The sequence below is a fragment of the Orycteropus afer genome, unplaced genomic scaffold, assembly GCF_000298275.1.
Source record: "Orycteropus afer afer isolate SDZICR_OR568_19922 unplaced genomic scaffold, OryAfe1.0 scaffold00043, whole genome shotgun sequence".
Lineage (NCBI taxonomy): Eukaryota > Metazoa > Chordata > Mammalia > Tubulidentata > Orycteropodidae > Orycteropus > Orycteropus afer.
Window position 1 is genome coordinate 14921221 of NW_006921630.1, and position 22655 is coordinate 14943875.

Genomic DNA, 22655 nt, shown 5'->3' on the forward strand with positions numbered 1-22655 from the left:
TCCTTCCGAGGAGTGGCTGGTGGGTTTGAACCACCAGCCTTCTGGTTAGCAGTCCAGTGCCTTAGCCACTATGCTACCAGAGCTCCCTTGATATAGCTATGGTCATAAAGTATTGGGTTGTCAGTTTCCTGGAAAACCAAGTGAAGAATAAATGATGCCTAAGTAAAGACAGCATTAAGATATCTACAAAAATTATTAGATTATCTTTGATTTAATAAGAATATTTTCAGAAAAAGTATTAATCATGCATGATAAATCAGAATGGCAAGATGAAACTTCTCTTTTGTGAAGGCTAAAATATAGAACAACATTAATAAACGTTACCATTTTTAATTTTTAAGTAATCCCATTGGCAGTTTGCTGACTGTCAGAGATTTCTCCTTATTTTTCTTCTTTTGCTTTTGCTATTTATAATTTGCAGATATACCTGTGTGGCTGTAAAATTTTTGAGCAGCCACTGTTGTAATAACTATCAAGGTGCTCCTATTGTTAAAACACTGGACTGATAAATTAATTTGATGATATAAAACCATTGGGATTGATAATGACACATAATAGACTAAAATGTGTTTTTCCAACAAAAAAAAATCCAAATCAGGAACTCTGGTGGTGGATCCCAGCAATCTGTGTTTTAACAACTCACCAGGACATGCTAGAGTTTGAGAACCACTGTGTTAAATTAATAGTTTGGTCTAACCCAGAAACCTTAGACACAAACAGGCTTGGATGGGGGAAATATCTACAAACTTAATTTAGACTTTTGATATTTCTGCTTTCATTAGATAATTATGTAATTTTGTGTAATAAAATAATACTATACAGTACACTTGATCTCATTATTTGTAGCAGTTGGACAGTATTGCAAAGTAAATTTATATACTTTTTTGACAAACCAAAAAACTTTTTTGACAGTGAGGTAAAATTCATAAAATTAATCATTTTTAAGAATGCATTTCAGTGTGTAATCACCACCTCTATTTAGTAGCTCTGGTAGCATAGTGCCTAAGGCACTTGACTGCTAACCAGGAGGTTGGCGGTTCAAACCCACCAGCCACTCCTCGGAAGGAAGGTTGGGCAGTCCTACTTCCGTAGTGATAACTGCCTCGGAAACCCAAGGAGGGGTCGCTAGGAGTCGGGGCCGACTCGATGGCAAATAACAACAACAACATTTAGTTCTAAAACATTTTCATCACCCTAAAGGGAAACCCTACACCCATTAAGCAGTCATTTCCTGTTCTCTTCTCCCCTAAACTCCTGGCAACCACTGATCTGCTTTCTCTCTATGAATTTACCTATTCTGGATGTTTTCATATAATTGGAAACCTATAATGTGTGTCCTTTGTATCTGTCTTATTTCACTCAGCCTTGTTTCTGAGGTCCATCCATGTTACAGCATGTATCAGTACTTCATTCCTTTTTATAGATAAATAATATTTAATTGTATGGATATATACCACATTTTGTTTATCCATTTATCAGTTGACAGACATTGAGGTTTTTCCACTTTTTGGCTGGTATGAATAGTGTTGTTATGAACATCCATGAACAAGTGTTTGTTTGAATAGCTGTTTTCAATACTTTGGGTATATAACTAGGCATAGAATTTCTGGGTCATATGATAGATAATTCTTTATATTATTTTTTGAGGAACTGTCAAACTCTTTTCCACAATGGTTGCACCATTTTATATTCCCACCAACCCAAAACAAACAAGGGTTCTAATTTCTTTATATCCTCACCAACAATTATTTTCTGTTTTGTTTTGTTTTCAGTAAGAACCCTCATGATATAAAGTGGAATCTTATTGTGATTTTGATTTACATTCTCCAAGAACTGGTGGCATAGTGCCTAAGGCATTTGACTGCTAACCAGAAGGTTGGTGGTTCAAACCCACCAGCCACTCTGTGGAAGGAAGACTGGGCAATCTACATCCATAAAGATTTACTGCCTCGGAAACCCAGAGGGGGTTCTATGAGTCTGAGTTGACTCGATGGCAGTAGATTTGGTTTTGGTTTTTAATGATGTTGGGCATTTTTAAATGTGTTGATTGAGCTTTTGTACATCATCTTTGGAGAAATGTCTATTCAAATCCTTTGCCCATTTTTTAATTGGGTTGTGTGTTGTCTTTTTGTTGTTGCTTGTAAGAGTTTATTTGTGAGGATCCTATATGTGATCTTTCAAACATGACTAGAGGCAATTAAAGTGCGTTGCCTGGCAGGCCTCATGGGGAAATCTGCCCTGCCTACACCAGACTTGGTGCACAGTCAGTGCATCGCAGTTTTCTGGAGGGAGTTGCAGTCAAGAACTCAGCCACCTTCTTTCCCGAGCCAGCCATGTTCATATACATATCTGCATTCCTACCCTGGCTACGTCTATGGAGGCCTCTTTATTAGGGGTCTTAGCTAAGGCACATTTTTCCACTCTGACTTAGTACTTTTGCACTTCTAAGCCTTCCTCCTCTCCCAATTGTTCCATAAAGATGCTGGAGCTCTTAATTTGGGGCTCCTCAGCAGTGTGTTGATTTCTCTTATCTTTGGTACATATCACCTAACCCTCACTTAGGTCATATGTGCGGGAAAATGGAACACCAGGAAGTTAGTGCCTCTCTTCTAGCTTTTGCTTTCACTGTTAACAGTAAGTGAATAAGGCTTGCTAACTTTCAGTTTGTCTTATTACCCTAATTGACCATCTCAACATCTGGCCACTGAACACTTGTGTTATATTCTAATACTAGACATTTATAACATAGATGATTTGCAATTTCTTTCCCATTCTGTACATGTCTTTTCACTTTTCTTGTTGGTGTCCTTTGAAGCACAGAAGTTCTTAACTGTAATGTTCATTTTAACTATTTTCTTTTCTTTTATTGCCAGTGCTTTTGGTGTCATCCAAGAGAGAATCAATCCATTGCCAAGCAGAAGATTATGATGATTTACTCAAGTTTTTTTCTAGGGGTTTTATAGTTTTAGAACTTATATTTAGGTTGTTTATCCATTTTGAGTTAATTTTTATGTATGGTGTGAGGTTGAGGGTCCAACTTCATTCTTTTGCATGTAAAGATCGAGTTTTTCTATCACTGTTTTTTGAAGAGACTATTCTTTTCCTGTTAAATGGTCTTGCCATTGTTGATAATCAATTGCCCATAGGTGTATGAGTATATTCCTTGACTCTCAATTCTATTCCATTGGAATTATGTCACTACCTGACTGATATTTGGTCGAAGTGACCTGTTGGACACCAGAGTAGGTCAATTTAGAGAAGAGGGATAGAATACATTTGTGTTGTCACTTTGTGTTATGTTCAGTCTTCTTAGTAGCTAAAATTATTCTAGAGTTAGAGGGACATTGAAGCAGCAGCATTTTCATACGGATTAACTTGGATTGTTTCAATCTTCTGCTTTCCTTTTGTTGTTTAATCTGTTAGATCTTTGTTTTATTAATGTGACAGGACTTTATGCAACCCAGTTGAGCAGAACTCTTTGTGAAATAATATACCTATGAGCAGATTACTTTAGAATACTGTTTCAAATGTGATGGTTAAAAATTGAGTTCAACTAGAAGACTCTAGATCAATTTTAAGAACCATTTCTAGTAACTTCAGCTTTTTGTGGCATTGAATTTTATGTAGCTTTCTTATTGACTTTACCTGTCTTCTTTTCTTAATTTTCTCAGATCTGTCTTAACATTGGTTTCATTCGTGGATTAAAGGGAAAATTCATTTTTATCATTCCTTTTTTAAAGAGTGCATGTCTTTGAACTATGTGCAGGTTTCCCCTGCTATCTGAAAGTGGAATGTTCCTATGAAAGCTTTTGTAAGCTGCAAATGGCATAAAGTAAATAAGCAATTACCATCAACTTATATGGGAAAAAATTGTGAGCATTGCCAAGCCCCAAAAAATCACCTTTCAAATCATACCAAATAACATATAAAATTGAAAATAATACTAGCATGTAGTGTTCACAGACATAGTTCAAAGCTATGGTGGCTTGATGCTAAAGTATGCTGAGGAACTTGGTGACACCACTCTTGCTGCTTGGGGTATGTGCTGCATCTTAAATGGCTCACAGAACAAAAGGTGAAAGCTAGTTTCATTTTCTGCCTTTTTCCATAAAAGCAGAAATCCCCTTCAGATTTCTTTCAGTTAGTGAAAACAGATACTAATGTATGTCTTTTGTATAAGCGAAATGGCATAAAGTGAACTTTCAAAAAGTGAGAGGATTGTTGTTGTTTTTGTTATGTGCCGTCAAGTCATCTCTGACTCATAGTGACCCTATGTACAACAGACCAAAACACTGCCTGGTCCTGTGCTAGCCTCATGATCCCTACTATCCCTGAGCCCAGCCTTCTCTTCTTTCATTGACTCTCCACTTTACCAAGCATGACATCCTTCTTCAGAGAATGGTCCCTTCTTACAACGTGACCAAAGTAGGTGAGATGAAGTGTGACCATTCTTGCTTCCAAGGAGCATTCCACCTGCACTTCTTCCAGGACAGATTTTTTTAGTTCTTTTAGCAGTCCATGGTACTTTCAGCATTCTTCGCCAGCACCACAACTCAAAAGCATCAACTCTTTTTCAGTCCTCTTTATTCATTGTCCAGTTCTCACGTGCATATGAGGCGATTGAAAATACTATGGTTTGGGTTAGGCACATCTTAGTCTTCAAGGAGTTATATCTTTGCTATTCAACGCTTGAAAGAGGTGTTTTGCAACAGATATGTGCAATGCAATACATCTTTTGCTGTCTTGACTACTGCTTCCATTGGTGTTGATTATAGAACCAAGTAATATGAAGTCTTTAACAACTTCAGTCTTTTCTCCATTCATTGTGATGTTGCTTATTGGTCTAGTTGTGAGGATTTTTGTTTTCTTTATATTGAGGTGTAATCCATACTGCAGACTGTAGTCTTTAATCTCCACCAGTAAGTGCTTCAAGTCATCCTCACTTTCCGCAGAGTTGTGTTGTGTGCAAATCTCAGGTTGTTGATGAGCCTTCCTCCAATCTTGATGCCACTTTCTTCTTCATATTGTCCACCTTTCGGGTTATTTGCTCAGCATACAGATTGAATAAGTATGGTGAAAAGGTATAACCCTGAGGCACTCCTTTCTTGATTTTAAACCATGCAGTATCCCCTTGCTCTGTTTGAACAACAGTCTCCTGGTCTATGTACAGGTTCTTCATGAGTACAATTAAGTGTTCTGGAATCCCCATTCTTCTCAATCTCAATGTTATCCACAATTTGTTATGAGCCACACAATCAAATGCCTTTGTGTAGTCAATAAAACACAAGTAAACGTCTTTCTGGTATTCTTTGCTTTGAGCCAAGATCCATCTGACATCAGCTATGATATCCCTCACTCCATGTCCCCTACTGAATCCAGCTTGCATTTCTGGAAGTTCTCTGTCAATATACCGCTGCAACCATTTATGAATTACCTTCAGTAAGATTTTATTTGCATGTGATATCAGTGATACTGTTCGATAATTACTACATTCTGTGGGATCACCTTTCTTTGGAATGGGTACAAATATAGATCTCTTCCAGCCAGTTGGCCAGGCAGCTGTCTTCCAGATCTCTTGGCATAGCTGAGTGAGTGCCTCCAGGTTGGCATCCATTGGTTGAAACATCTTAATGGGTATTCCGTCAATTCCTGGAGCCTTGTTTTTTGTCAATTCCTTCAGTGCAGCTTCAACTTCTTCCTTCAATACCACTGGTTCTTGATCATATGCAGTCTCCTAAAAGGGATGATCATCTACCAGTTCTTTTTGGTATGTTGTTTGTTGTTGTTATTATTTGCCATTGAGTCGGCCCCGACTCATAGCGACCCCTCCTTGGGTTTCCGAGGCAGTATCACTACGGAAGTAGGAATGCCCAATCTTCCTTCCGAGGAGTGGTTGGTGGGTTTGAACCGCCAGCCTTCTGGTTAGCAGTCAAGTGCCTTAGGTACTATGCTATCAGAGCTCCTGTATACATCTATATCATCCACAAATTCAACATGCAAGAGTGTCTGCTTTCAAAGGGATCAAAACTAAAACGTAACATGAAGTAGAAAAGTTAGCCTTCTAGGACACATTAATTATAGTGTACTTAATTCCCCTGAGGTTTTACTTATATATCTCTAAAAAGAGATTTACATGCTAGTTGCACATATATCTAACAATGAACGCTTTTCCTAGAGATATAAAATACACTTACCTCTTTGCCAGCTCTTTAACTGTCAGTATAGGCATCTCAGCCACTTGTTACCACAAGAAGTTATCAGTGCTTCTCAGGAGGGTATTATTGGCATTGTGGGTAGGATAATGTTTGGTTGTGTGCAACTATCCCAGACACAGTAGAACATTTTAATATTCCTAGATAACCCGCTGAAAACCAGTAGTCTTCAAGGTAACTGTGACAATCAAAAAACTTTTCCAACTGCCCTTGATGAGAAACACTACACTAGATGATTTAAGATTAATATCTATTAACTTCACTTTTTGGTATAGTGACTGTGTATTCCATCCATCTTCTTTTGTTGTTTCCTGCATCATTCAACATATTGCCTATAGAATCTTTCAGTATTGCAACTCGAGGCTTAATTTTTTTCCTCAGTTCTTTCAACTTGAGAAATGTTGAGCATGTCCTTCCCTTTTGGTTTTCTAACTCCAGGTCTTTGTGCATTTCATTACAGTAATTGACTTTGTCTTCTTGAACTGCTCTTTGAAATCATCTGTTCAGCTCTTTTATCCTGTCAATTCTTCCATTCACGTTAGCTACTCTGTGTACAAGGGCACGTTTCAGTCTCTTCTGACATTCATTTTGGTCTTTTCTTCCTGTCCTGTCTTTTTAATGACCTTAGTTGCTTTCTTCATGGATGACATTCTTGATGTCATCCCACAATTCCTCTGCTTTTCTGTCATTTGTGTTCAATGCATGAAATCTATTCTTTAGATGGTCTTTAAATATAGGAGGGATGTATTCAAGGTCATAGTTTGGCTCTCGTGGACTTGTTTTAATTGTCTTCAGCTTCAACTTGAACTGGCATATGAGCAGTTGATGGTCTGTTCCACAGTCAGCTCCTGGCCTTGTTTTGGCTGAAGATACTGAGCTTCTCCATTGCCTCTTGCCATGATGTAATCAGTCTAAGTCCTGTGTACTGCGTCTGGTGAAGTCTACATGTATAGCTGCTGTTTATGTTGTTGGAAAAAGGTATTGGCAATGATTAAGTCATTGGTCTTGCAAAATTCTATCATGCAATCTTCAGCGTTATTTCTATCACCAAGGCCATATATTCCAAGTACAGGTGATTCTTCTTTGTTTCTAATTTTTGCATTCCAATCACTAGTAATAATTAACACATCTTGATTGCATGTTTGGTCAATTCCAGACTGCAGAAGTTGGTAAAAATCTTCAATTTCCTCATCTTTGGCTTGGTGGTTAGTATGTAAATTTGAATAATAGTAGTATTAACTGGTCTTCTTGTAGGTGTTTGGATATTACCCTATCACTGACAACATTGTACTTCAGGATAGATCTTGATACATTCTTAGTGATGATGAATGCTATGCCATTTTCCTTCAATTTGTCATTCCCAGCATAGTAGATCATATAGTTGTCTGATTCAAAATGGCCAAAACCAGTCCATTTCACTTCACTCTAGTACCTAGGATATCAATCTTTATGCATTCCATTTCATTTTTGACAACTTCCAATTTTCCTAGATTCATACTTTGTACATTCCATGTTCCAATTATTAATGGATGTTTGCAGCTGTTTCTTCTCGTCTTGAGATGTGCCACATCAGCAAATAGGGGTCCTGAAAGCTTTACTCTCTCCACATCATTAAGGTTGGCTCTACTCTGAGGAGGCAGCCTTTCTCCAGTCTTATTCTGAGTGCCTTCCAACCTAAGGGACTTATCTTCCGGCACTATATTGCACAATGTTTCAGGGCTGTTCATAAAATTTTCAGTAATATATCAGACAGTATTTCACCGCTATTCATAAGGTTTTCACTGGCCAATTCTTTGAGAAGTGGGTGGCCTCTTCCATCTTCCGAGTCTGTCTTCATCTGGAAGCTGTGCTGAAACTTGTCCATCATGGGTAATCCCTGCTGGCATTTGAGATACTGGTGGCATAGCCTCCAGCCTCACAGCAACACTTAAGCCACCATAGTACCACAAACTGACAGACAAGTTTGTCTCCCTTAGTTGTCCCAAACTGCTCTATTGTCTATATTAGCTTTGGAACCTTAGCTGTTTCAAACTTCTCTGCTCATTTCCTGGTCTCCCCTGCCCTGCTCACTCATCCAGCCTGTCCCTGTGGCACAAACACCCTCTTTGCACTGCTACTGGGGCTGGTTTACTGCATGCAGCCTGCCATTGGGAGGCCTGTACTAAAATAGTACAACTTATTTTCCCTTAAGTCTCAGTGGCCACATGCAGAAAGTTATAATGGTTAAACTACTAACACTAGATTGGTTTACTTTCTGGAAACATAACAATTAGAAATTCCTTAAGAAACATTTTCTAAACTAACTTCTCTATTTTACAGATACAGAAACAGGCCTATCAATGATAATTTCCCAAGATATAACTGTAATTTAGGAGTAGGGTTGTGATTGTAAAATTCATATGTCTCAACTGTTCAGTAAGGGGCTCCACTGGTGTAGTGGGTAAGGCATTTGGCTGCTAACCAGAAGGTCAGCAGTTCAAACCCATCAGCTTCTCCATAGGAAGAAGATGAAGCAATCTATGTACATAGAGATTTACAGCCTGGCAAGCCCAATGGAGGTTACTGTGAGTTGGAATTGACTCGATGGCAGTGACTTTAGAGTTTTGGTTTTGACTGCTCAGTGCTTTCCAAATTTTTCAAAATAGAAAGTTGATTTCAGAAAGAGAGAGGAAAGAAGTAAACAGATTAAAGTTCTTATTCTAGGAGTTGGTCAGATTCCCAGTTGAGAGTTTTCTTAGTTTACACCAATCCAGCTGTAGGAATCACAGGGATTCTGATTCAGCCTCATCTTTCACAGTGCATGACCAACTGGCTCTCAAAGAATACTTTCTGAAAAATTTTCTTTAATTAATACATGAACACCTTTAGGTGCTTCTGTGTGCTGAAGAATGATATACCTGATATCTAATAAAATGTATTTGGAGAGGTGAGAAGGGACAAAGACAAGTATTACTCTTTTTTTTTTTTTTCCCTAGTTCCATCTATATTGACAGGCTCACATTCTTTTGTATGTTATTTTAGTTTCCTAATGGGCAAAACAGAGGCCATTATGCTGTGTGAAATAAGTCAATCACAAAAAGACAAATATTATATGAGACTTTCATTATAAAAAGTCAAGAAAATGTTTACACACAAAAAGAAATATTCTTTGATGGTTACCAGGGATGGGAGGAGGGTGAGAGGGAAAACCACTAACTAGATAGTTAGACATGTGTGACCTTTGGTGAAGGGAAAGACACCACACAATATGGGGGAAGTCAGCACAACATAACCAAGGCAAAGGAGGACACTGACAAGTACACAAGAGTAAAGACAACAACAGTAAATACCACTACATATACAGTCCTGTAATGACTGTAATTACAAACAATAATGTACAAGTGGATATGAAGGTAGTTATGTAAGTAGATCATAGGGGTGGGAGGGTTTACAGGTGTATACCCATGTGTATATAGAGAGTTGTAGCAGATATTCCTACAGATATATTTTCACATGCTGTACATATACCCATGTATATAATAGAGTACATAGGGGTATAGTCATGAAAACCTCTTGGCCATAACCAAACACTTGGGCCTGAGATACTGGACTTGAGGGCAGCCTTGGGAGACATCTGTGTCAACTGGCATAACACAGTCCATAAAGATGATATTCTACATCCTGTTTTCATGAGTTAGTGACTGGAGTCTGAAAACTTGTCATTGGCCATCTAAGTTACAGCTGTTAGTCTGTGAAGAAAATCACAGACTCAAACCATTAGTCCAAAGGACTACCTGAACCACAGCCTCCACTAACCTGAGACCAGAAGAACTAGGTGGTGCCTGGCTACCACTAACAACTGCTCTGACCAGGCTCACAATAGAAAGTACCAAATAAAGAAGAAGAAAAAGGTACAACAAAATACACATTCTCAAAAAAAAAAAAAATTTACTGGTATGATAGAAACTGGTAGAACCCCTGAGACTGTGGTCCTTAGATACCATTTTAACTTAGAACCAAAGTTACTCCCAGAGATCACTCCCAGAGATCACCTTTCAGCTACATAAAAGACAGGGCTATAAAATGAACAATAATACCCTGGAGGAATGTGCTTCTCAGAACAATCAACTATATATGACCAAAAGGGCAGCATCTGCCCAAAAACAAAGTTAAGAAGGCAGGAAGTGGCTGAGTGGATAAAAACAGAGAACCCAAAGTGGGAATGGGGCAAGTGCTGACACATTGTGAGGGTTATAATCAATGTTACGGAACAATCTGTGTCTAAATTGCTGAATGGAAAACTAATTTGCTTTGTAAACTTCCTCCTAAACCACAATAAAATATTTTTTAAAAGGGGGTTGGGGAGTGTGCAAAACACGTTGACTTTAAGGAACTCTAAAAAGTGTTGAAATATAAATGAATGTGAGTTTACCCACTTCAGTCCTTTGTGGACCCAGGCAGGACTTTGCATGCATACAGACTTAAAACATAAAGAAGAAGTTGCATGGCATCTTTGCACATTGGACATGCAAGTCATTTGTTTTTGCAATATTCCAGACAGCTGTTACTACCTTTATTTTATTATTTGTGTTGAGGACAGCTGATTCTTTTCTATAGTGGTACTATTACATTATCGAGTTTCATGATAGTTAGTTGATTTAATAAGTAGTTTGATTTATGTGGCTTTAATGTGAGAAAAGATTAACAGTGCATAACTATTCTTTTTGAAGGAAAACAGTGGCTGTTGTGTTGTAGAAATCTCACCATAAATAGAATTGCAGAACTAGAAGCAGCCTTCAGTCTGGAGTTCTGTAACAGAAAGGATGAGGAGCTGGGGGTCATTTAGCTTGGAAAAGAGAAATAGGAAAACAGTACCAAAAAAAAAAAAACCACCTCATTGCTGTCAAGTCAGACTCGACTCAAGTGACCCCTCCTTGGGTTTCCGAGGTGGTATCACTACGGAAGTAGATTATCCAATCGTCCTTCTGAGGAGTGGCTGGTAGGTTTGAACTGCCAGCCTTTTGGTTAGCAGTCAAATGACTTAGGCACTATGCCTCCAGAGCTCCCAGGAAAACAGTGTTGTTGTTGTTATGTGCCACCGAGTCGGCCCCGACTCATAGCGACCCCTCCTTGGGTTGCCAAGGCAGTATCACTACGGAAGTAGATTGCCCAACCTCTTTCCGAGGAGTGGCTGGTGGGTTTGAACCACCAGCCTTCTGGTTAGCAGTCAAGTGCCTTAGGCACTATGCTACCAGAGCTTCTAGGAAAACTGTAAGGGACATAAAATATTTGTACTATCAGGGTAGCAAAGGATAAGTACTTTTTGTTTTGTTTCTCTCTAGGCAGTCTAAGCTCAGATAGATGGCTATTACAGGACCAGTGTGAAGGAAGAATTTCCTAGCTATTAAGAGTTTCCAAAAATGTAATGTACTGCCTCTCACAGTTTTGAGTGTCCCATAACCAAGAGGTCAAAACTATGGTGCAATGACTTACTGAAGATGCTCCAGGATGGCAGGTAGAGGTGTTAGGTGCTTCCTACATCTAATATTCTGCCATTCTGCATATAACCAGGGGAAAAAGGAACTCAAAAATTTCAGTCATCATGCTTTAATAAAAATATAGTCCAAACATGATGGAAAACACATGGTATTTTCCTGAGTTAGCAGTGGCAGAACTTTCAGGAAACAAAACCTATAGTAAAATAATCTATTGTTGGAATGCTAACTCTCATGAATAAAGTGACCAAACTCCACTAGGATGAAAGAAGACATAGAGCTCTTTTTTGTAACTGTGGGGAGAGAAAAAAAAACAAATACATCCAGTAGTCTAGTTACTGAAGAAGTTTTTTGCACATGTGGAACAGATGACCAAGGATAGGAATAGGGGCCAGCCCTGTTGTTGCTGTTTCATTTTGAAGTTTTCAAGAAAACATGTATGCTATTTTGAATCTCTTAGAAGGACCTCACAAAAATCAGTTTTTGAGTAGTTGTGAAGAATTGGCACTAACAGAACACAAGCTTCAGGCTCTCTAAATATAGGAAACAGAATGATGGTGACACAAAACCAAAGTCAGATTTTAACCACTAGCTTCAGAGGAACCACACATCCTCAGGAAGTGAGGTTGCACAAAATACTGTACATTGGCTTTTTTGCTCTCACTACTACCTCTAATTCTGTCTCCTGAGTTCTGATTATTTTTCCTTTGTGCCCTACATCAAGGATTTCACTATGTTGAGGCAATGGGGAGAGATAGCTCGTGGTCCTTTCCAGCACTGGAGATGCTTAGAGTCATCTTAGAAGCCAAGGAAGAAATAATCCCTAAGTGTAATAATAAAAATATCTGCCATTTGTTAAACACCAAATGTGCCATCTACTGTACTAGATCTGGGGTATTCTTGGTGAACTTTTCTAGTAGGTTCAAGTAGGTACCTGTGAGATTTGAACTCAACACCAGGTTTGATGGACTGGTGATCTAACCAGTGACCTATATATATTATCCCACAATTTGTAGACCCCGTATTATCTGTTGAGAGGCCAGCTAGGCTTCACTTTAGGTAGAATTGTAGGTATGGCATAGTTAGGCATTACTCCTACCTTCCCTACTTCTGGTTTATGGTTATTAACTAATGTTCATTTGTTTACTGCTACATAACTTATCCCCCCACCACTTGTCTGTCAGTTTGTCGTACTGTGGTGGCTTGTGTGTTCCTGTGAGGCTACAGGCTAAGCTTCTGGTATTTCAGATACCAGCAGGTCACCCATGGTGGACACATTTCAGCGGAGCTTCCAGACTAAGACTTGGAAGAAGGAAGGGGCCATCCACTTCTCAAAGAATTGGCCAGTGGAAACCTTATACATAGCAGTGAAACACTGTCTGATATATTACTGGAAAACTTCATGAATAGCCCTGAAACATGGTCCGATGTAGTGCTGGAAGATGAGCCCCTTAGGTCAGAAGGCATTCAGCATACAGCTGGGGAAGAGCTGCCCTTAATGATGTGGATGGAGTAAAGCTTTTGGGACCTCCATTTGCTGATGTGGCATGACTCAAAATGAGACAGCTGCAAACATCCATTAATAATCAGAACATGGAATATATGAAGTATGAATCTAGGAATATTGGAAGTTGTCAAAAAATAAAATGGAATGCATAAAGATCGATATCCTAGGCATTAGTGAGCTAAAATGGACTGCTTTTGGCCATTTTGATTCAGACAACCATATGATCTACTATGCTAGGAATGACAAATTGAAGAGGAATGGTGTGGCATTCATCATCACAAAGAGTGTTTCAAGATCTATCTTGAAGCATAATGCTGTCAGTGATAGGATAATATCCATACACCTCCAAAGAAGACCAGTTAATACTACTACTATTCAAATTTATGCTCCAACCACCAAAGACAAGGAACTGAAGAATTTTACCAATTTCTGCAGTCAGCAATTGACCAAACATGCAATCAAGATGTGTTGATTATCATTAGTGATTGGAATGCAAAAGTTGGAAACAAAAAGAATTACCAGTAGTTGGAAAATATGGCCTTGGTGATAGAAATGATGCTGGAAATTGCATGATAGAATTTTGCAAGACCAATGACTTAGTCATTGCAAATACCTTTTTTCAACAACATAAACAGTGGATATACATGTGGATTTCACCAGATGGAGTACACAGGAATCAGATTGACTACATCTGTGGAAAGAGGTAATGGAGAAACTCAGTATCTTCAGCCAAAACAAGGCCAGGAGCTGACTGTGGAACTGACCACCAACTATTCATATGCAAGTTCAAGTTGAAGCTGAAGACAATTAAAACAAGTACACAAGAGCCAAAATAGGACCTTGATTATATCCCTCCTGGATTTAGAGACCACCTAAAGGATAGATTTGATGCATTGAACACCAGTGACTGAAAACCATAGGAATTACGGGATAACATCAAGAGCATCATTCATGAAGAAGCAAAAGGTCATTTAAAAGATAGGAAAGGAAAAAAAGACAAAAATGGATTTCAGAAAAGACTCTGAAACTTGCTCTTGAATGGAGAGTAGCTAAAGCAAATGGAAGAAATGACAAGGTAAAAGAGCTGAGCAGAAGATTTCAAAGAGCAGCTTGAGTAGACAAAGTCAGTTATTATAATGAAATGTGCAAAGACCTGGAGTTAGAAAACTGAAAGGGAGGAACAAGCTAGGCAATTCTCAAGCTGAAAGAACTGAGGAAAAAATTCAAGCCTTGAGTTGCAATATTGAACTGTTCTATGGGCAAAATATTGAATATGCAAGAAGCATCAAAAGAAGATGGAAGGAATACACAGAGTCACTGTACCAAAAAGAATTGGTCGATTATATCCATTTGAGGAGGTGGCATATGATCAAGAGCCAATGGTATTGAAGGAAGAAGTTGAAGACGCATTGGAGGAATTGGTGAAAAACAAGGCTCCAGGAACTGATGAAATACCCATTTAGATGTTTCAACAAACAGATGTTATGCTGGAGGCACTCAGTTGTATTTGCCAAGAAATTTTGGAAGACAGCTACCTGGCCAACTGACTGGAAGAGATCAATATTTGTGCCCATTCCAAAGAAAGTTGATCCAACAGAATGTGGAAATTACTAAACAATATCATTAATATCACTTGTAATTACAATCTTGCTGAAGAGATTCAAAAATGGTTGCAGCAGTATATTGACAGGGAACTTCCAGAAATGCAAGGTGGATTCAGAAGAGGACCTAGAACAAGGGATATCATTGCTGATGTCAGATGGATCTTGGCTGAAAACAAAGAATACCAAAAAGACATTTACTTGTGTTTTAGTGACTGTACAAAAGCACTCAATTGTGTGGATCATAACAAATTATGGATAACATTGAGAAGAAACGGAATTACAGAGCACTTGTGTTCATGAGGAACTTGTACATAGACCATGAGGCTGTCATCCGAACAGAACAAGAGGATACTTCACGGTTTAAGAGGTGCATCAGGGGTGTATCCTTTGACCATACTTATTCAATGTGTATACTGACCAAATAATCTGAGAAGCTGGACTATATGAAGAAGAGTGTGGCATCAGAATTGAAGGAAGACTTATTAACAACCTGTGATATGCAGATGACACAGCCTTGCTTGCTGAAAGTGAAGATGCCTTGAAGCACTTACTGATGAAGATTAAAGACTATAGTATGTAGTATGGATTACACCTCAAAAAAAAAAAACTCATGAAAATCCTCACAACTGGACCAATAAACAGCATCACAATAAATGGAGAAAAGATTTAAGTTGTCAAAGATTTCCTGTTACTTAGTTCCACAGTCAACAGTCATGGAAGCAGCAGTCAGGAAATCAGATGTCGTATTGCACTGGGCAAATCTGCTGGAAAAGACCTCTTTAAAGTGCTGAAGAGCAAAGATGTCTCTTTGAAGACTAAGTTCACCTGACCCAAGCCCATAGTCTTTATAGTTGCCTCATACACATGTGAAAGCTGGACAATGAATAAGGAAGACCAAAGAAGAGTTAATGTTTTTGAGTTGTGGTGTTGGCGAAGAATACTGAAAGTTCCATGGACTGCCAGAACCAACAAATCTGTCCTGGAAGAAGTGCAGCCAGAATGCTCCTTAGAAGCAAGAATGGCCAAACTTCATCTGACCTACTTTGTACTTTGTTCATGTTGTCAGAATGGACCATTCCCTGGAGAAGGATATGCTTGGTCAAGTGGAGGGTCAACAAAAAAGGGGAAGCCCCTCAACAAGCTATATTGACACACTGACTGAAATGATGGGCTCAGGTATAGCAAGGATTATGAGGCTGGTGCAGGACCAGGCAGAATCTCGTTCTATTTGTACATAGGGTTGCTATGACTTGGAGCTGACTCAGTGGCACCTCACAATAACATAATTTATCCCAGCAATCCATTTTAAAGAGCTGAAGTTCTGTCAACTTCCTATCCGCTATTGTCTGTTCCTGTCAGGAGGTATATCCTCTTAGCATCTCCTAGTCCACCTCTTTTAACTCTCAAACAGAATGAGATAAAAATAAACCTATTCCACAGTGTGTTGCTTACCTCTTAGATCAGAATAGCTTAACATCAGCCCATTGCCTCCTGGCAGAGTCTGTCATAAAGTACAATTAAATTGTTCAACCCAGCCCACTGTCCCAAGGTCTGTTTTTAAACACCCAGTTTTGCTGGTAGGCATCAGGTCTGTCATGAGAACCCTTATTCCAGAATCCTAAGAATTGCACCAAGATCTTCACCAAAAATGTCTGCAATTAAGCGCTGTCTCCCATGTTGTTTTCTCTCTGCTAAGAACACATTCTTGCTGGTATTTTATTTCTCAGGTATCAAAGAATATATTTCAAATTCCAGTGTTATCCTGTTGTATTAAGATTTATTGTTTATTCAACCAGCTGCCTTGCAATGACAACATTTCTTTTTCCCCAGGGAAAAGTTAACCATTGGATGCCGCCAACTGATTGAGATGGAATATACCATGCAACAGTGCAATGCATCTGTCTACATGGAGGCCAAAAACAGGGGATGGTGTGATGATATGCTCAACTATAGGACCTAAGTGCTAATCGTAATTTAAAGAAATTTGTTTTCATGTATAGCAGAGTAATAGTAAAAGAAATAGTTAAGAAATGCCTCTTAGGTACAAAACTATTACTGCCTCGTTGAGGTTCCTCTCTCTCTCTCTCTCACACTCACACACACACACACACACACACACACACGCACGCAAGCTTAATGCAGCCTTTGTGGGATAAATTGTGGACTCAACTCGAGTTGACAGTATTTCCCTACCTCTACTCCTGGTCCTGAGCTTAATATCTTCCAAGGAAACGACAGCCATCTTTTCCATTGTCTTCGGGCAGAATTGTGGCACCTGAGGACGACCTAGGGCACATCATTAGCATCTCTCTCAACCCAAAATGTGGCCATGTGACCAGAGATGCTCCCAAACCTCAGAGAATTATGACATGACTATGCTTACCACATTCCATAACTGAAATCTAACCCTGGGCTGTTTTTATGGTCAGCTTTCTTCCATGTAACCTGGTAATAGTAACACTCCCCTCCATACTGTACCTTCCACCAAGGTAATGAAAGTAGAACTTTGATTTCAGCTGTAACTTGTTACAGCCTTTTCTTTGAGCATGTAACTTTTCAGGGCATTTCTAATGGGGAGGTACAGGATACATCCCTATGTTGAGTTTCCCCTTAAATGTGAAGCAGCAAGAATTTATGGGGCTTAGGTAGTAGGGACTGATGTTTGCCCCTGGCTAAAACAAAGTGGTTGATTGACTTAAGTTAGAAATCTTTGTTTAGTATATTATGCTTTTGTTAATACATTCGATTAAATCCAAATTGATATTATTATAAATGTTCATTTATTTTTAAAAAGCAATAAATAACTTATTTTTAGTAAGATTTTGCTTTTCATTTTACTTCCAAATTGTGTTTCTGAAATGACAAGGTATGAATGTACAGGGACCCTTTTCAATAAGAGAACTTTCCCAGCATGTTCACTACTGGGCAGGACCTGCTAAGCTTTATGTTGCCAAATTAGGAAGCCACACCTCCACCTTCATGGATGGGGCTCCAAATGCATTCAGGGATATGATCCTCTGGGTGAAAGGCAAAACTTGAAGACAGCACCCCTGCTCTCAGCCTTTTTTTATTCCCGAGGAGCCAAAAAAGCACCCCCTACCACCATCAAGGAACTACCCCCCCAATCCCTCAGCTGCCTCTACTTGCTTGTTTTGTTTTGCATTAGCTCTGCTTTGTTCTCTCCCTTTTTCCCTGTTAACTTTTTAATACAGGTGATGCTTTTTACGAAATTTCTTTTTAGTTCCATCATCTACATACTTTCATGTTTCTCTCTTGTGCATATGGGTTTTAATTTTAAATTAGTCTTTCATGTTTATTTTCTTTCAACTTTTCTATTTAAAATGTATGTGTCTTTTATTGTGACGTTTTACTTCAAACTTTTAGTCATATTTCAGTATAAAAATTTTTGCTTTAGCTTTTGCTTTGTTCAACATTTTTAATACCTAGTGCTTTGTTTTTAAAGTTTACTCTTTTGCTTTTCCATAATTTTAAACTTTAAATAAACTTCTTTGTTGCCTTTTATGATCTTAAACTTCTAAAATTTATTATTTGTTTTCATAATTGTCCAAAGCAGAGGCTTAAGATTCCTTTCCCTCCCACCCCTTACTTTTCTGGCTCCTTCCACTGGGTTGGAGTAATTCAGTCGGCTAAGGATCATAAGCCCCACTTTGCAGAACTTTTGCTTTGATGGGAGAATTATCAGATCCTTAGATGAGGAAGTCCAGGTTTTTAATTTTTTTTTTTTTTTTTTTTAGTGTATGTTGTTACATGCCATCGATTCAGACCCAACTCATACCGACCCCTCCTTGGGTTTCCCAAGCAGTATCACTACGGAAGTAGATTGCCCAACCTTCCTTCTGTGGAGTGGCTAGTGGGTTTGAACTGCCAGCCTTCTGGTTAGCAGTCAAATGCCTTAGGCACTACGCCACCAGAGTTCCTATCTATGGTTGTGTTGTTATGTGCAGTCAAGTTAGACCCAACTCATGGCGACCCCTCGCGTTTCCGAGGCAGTATCTCTACGGTAGATTGCCAAACTGTCCTTCCGAGGAGTGGCTGATAGTTTGAACTGTCAGCCTTCTGGTTAGCAGTCAAGTGCCTTAGGCATTACACTACCAGAGCTCCTATCTATGGTTGTAGTCATTAAGTATTTTTGACAAATTGACTTGCAGTCTTAGTAAAATATAGACATGCTAATTTTACCTACAAGTTTGACTTGATAGCTGTAAGCTTGTGTGGGTTTTGTTAAGTGAAAAGGTATTTATTAAGGTCTAGATGACTTTTTTTTAGACTTTTCTGGACTACATGCCACAATACTGGATTCTAGGAGCAAGGCTGAAGAATTGGCTTCCCTGGATTTTAGAACCTGTTTTGCTACAGTCATTTTATTCTGCATTATCTCTGGTTGTTGGTGAAAACAAAGATTGGCCAACCTGAAGGACTGTAGACAAGTTTTCTGGACTGTATTACAAGAATCACAATTTTGAACGTAAACTGAATGTGACTTCTCTTTTAAAGTTTGTCTACCAGGACATCTATTGTATTTGAACTCATGTTAGTGATTTCCCCCATGATACATGTAATCATTTTAGGGGACCTGAACAATAGAATAGAGTGACCCTGGGAGCTCTGCTGGCATAGTGCCTAAAGCATTTGACTGCTAACCAGAAGGCTAGTAGTTCAAATCCACTGGCCACTCCTTGGAAGGAAGATAGGGCAGCCTACTTCCATAGCGATACCACCTTGGAAACCCAAGGAGGGGTCACTATGAGTCAGATCCGACTCAACAGCAGCGACTTTGGTTTTTTTGGGGGGTACTTTTGTCTTATTAATTGAAATGGGAAATGTCTTAGTTAACAGATTGTAGATAATGAATGCTAGCACAAAATAAATCTGAGGACTTTTACTCCTCCACTGTGGGAGACATCCCTAAAATTATATTGTATCTAACCCCCATCTTTTCCAGCATTCTTATAATGGATATTCTGAACTAACGGAGACTGTTTTTTTTTTTTTCTTTCTTAGCAGAATTACACCTCAAGTTGACTGGTACATGTGATTGGACTGGCAAGTTCAGGACACTTAGCGAAACTAAGATGCCTCTCTGTTGGTAACTTGTTCTTAGCAAAGAAGCAATTTAAAAAACTTCCTTCTGAAGAATTTTTAATACCAGGATAATTGATCACCTAAAAGTAGTATTCCAACAAAGTATCCTAAAAAGCAAAGCATGCAGTTTTTACTTTTGTTTTTGTCTACTTTAATGCACACAGTTTTAGCCGGGTTTTCTAAGGCACAGTGAGAGAAGTAGCTACAAAGAATTAAAATTTTAAAACATATTTTTCTTGCTTCAGGAAAGGGAGAGGACTTAATTCTGTCCTGCTGAAAGCAGATTTTTTTTTTAATTTTAAACAGAATTGTAAGTTATGAACATAGAAATTTAAACAGTTGACACCCAAACTCCAGCTAATAGTTTGGATTTTTTTTTCTTTTAAACTCTATGAACCAATTTAATTACCCTATTTTTCAAATTATAACATTTTCCCTGTCTTTCCAACTCTGTAAACAAATTGTAAGGCACTGAACTACATTAGCTCACTACAGAATCCCAAGACTAGGTACAGTTCTCTTAATGTGATTTCTTCTGACAAAACATACATCTTAATCTCCTTTAAGCCTATTCCTTTGCAAACTGCCAAACTGTTTTCCAAAATGACTCTAGTACTCTGCAATCCATCCAGTTGCTCTGCTATCCCGAATTAGTTTTAGTAGGAGTGTATGTTATTTTGGTCTGAATTTACATCTTCTTAATGACTAGCTGATGTTCAGCATCTTTCCATTTTTTTTATTGGCATCCATTGATCTTTAGTGATATGTCTGTTCAAATTTTTTGCCCATTTTTTGAGTTGCATCTTCCGAGTTTTTTTATATTCTGGGTACAAAATCCTTTATCACGTTTTTTTAAGCCTGTTCCATTAAAGGCTTGGTACAACTTTTGGTTAAGATAGAAAACACTTGATTAACACAGGAGATATATAACATGACTTAACATGTCTCCTGTTATAAGAACAAATTTGTGACTTACCAAGTACTTTAAGATTCACATTGCTGCGTCCTTGTTTCCCCCTTCTTTTTCACCTAATTTATCTTACATACTTCACTCACTGACTCAAGTATTTTTCCAGAACAAAGCAAGATACAAATATATAATATAGACACAGAGCTTTCTGTGGCATTGATACATGTGAAGGCAGGTCTAAGGAGTCCTATTGGACTCCTTTGCCTACTCAAGGATTCTGAGGTCTGGAGACAATAAAGCTACACATCTGGTTTGATAATTACAGAAAGATGTAGCACTGTATCACAGCCCAAACTCTTAAGTACCTCTCCCCTGAAAAAAAGATTATTGAGGGAATTATAAAACATTTTTGAACAATGATAAAGTATATAGGGCAGACTAGAGGCCTGAAATCAGAACCCTATGTTAAAAATCGTAATAAAGAATAAAATTTATGTCTAATTATAACTAATCATACTATTAATCAATTAAAGTTGTTTTAGGTATTTTGCTATTCTTTGAGGAATCTAGTATGGTTTATGCACTGTTAAAATTGACTAAAGAAGTTCTATTACTACTAGTGATAAAAAACTACTCTAAAACCGATACTGGAAAAGAAATTTTTTTTTTTTAAATTAAGACTGATACATTTTTCTCCTTTCTTGAAGAAAATAACGTACTTTTTAGATGGGGATAAATAGTAACAACTGGTCACCGGGCACTGCTTTTTTTTTTTTTAATAGCAGCTGATGTTCATCAAGACTGGCTCTACAGGTGTATCTCAGAGACACACTGGGTTCTGTTCCAGACCACCCCAAAGAAAGCAAATATTGCAATAAAGCAAGTCACAAATTTTTTGGTCTCCTAGTACATACAAAAGTTATATTTACACTCTACTTGACTGCTAACCAGAAGGCTGGCGGTTCAAACCCACCAGCCACTCCTCAGAAGGAAGGTTGGGCAATCCTACTTCTGTAGTGATACTGCCTCGGAAACCCAAGGAGGGGTCGCTATGAGTCGGGGCCGACTCGACGGCACACAACAACAACAACAACAACTGTCTATTAAGTATATAAGAGTGTTATGGAAAACTTTGAATATTGCGAGAATTACCAAAATTTGACACACAGGAACGAAGTGAGCACATGCTACTGGAAAAATGCCACCAACAGACTTAACACAGGGTTGCCATAAACCTTCAGTTTGTAAAAACATACAGTATCTGCAAAGCACAGTAAAATAGGACATGCTTGTAATAGTGTCTTAGAAAATAACTTTCAGCTACCAAATTACTTGTTGGACATCAACAATAATCACCTAACTTTGACCCAAAATAGTCCCATTATTTGCAAGCATGTCGTTTTTAAGAAGTGATTTCAAGGATTTTACTGCTTAAATTCTAACTGAAACTGACTGCTAACCGGAAGGCTGGTGGTTCAAACCCACCAGCCACTCCCCAGAAGGAAGGCTGGGCAATCTACTTCCATAGTGATATTGCCTTGGAAAACCAAGGAGGGGTCACACTATGAGTCGGATCCTACTCCACAGCAGTGAGATTGGTTTGATTTAAATAGGACATAATATAGTCCATTTAAAAAACAGCCATCATGGTAGGCAAACTGAAATCTGCTCACCTAGTCTTAGCCCAGAGCCAAACAAACCAGGTATAGATGGACAGTGAGGAACTAAGCCAGTTTTCTTTCTTGGTGTTTGAAGTAAGGTGGCAAAGTACCTGTGGGAAAAACACCTAATACCTTTCCTTACTCAAGGTAGCCAGTGAAGTCACCATATCATCCCAGTTGGTTT

The 22655-nt window shown here is 38.5% G+C and overlaps 1 protein-coding gene across 1 annotated transcript in view; it reads left to right on the forward strand.

Annotated features, from left to right (window-relative positions):
* The window catches only part of SWT1 (SWT1 RNA endoribonuclease homolog), a 188509-nt gene extending 171752 nt beyond the window's left edge, over nt 1-16757 (forward strand). The window contains exon 19 of the mRNA XM_007937682.2: nt 16628-16757. Coding sequence (XP_007935873.2) covers nt 16628-16757 — 130 coding nt within the window. The remainder of the gene's footprint in view (nt 1-16627) is intronic.
* The last annotated feature ends 5898 nt before the right edge of the window (nt 16758-22655 follow it).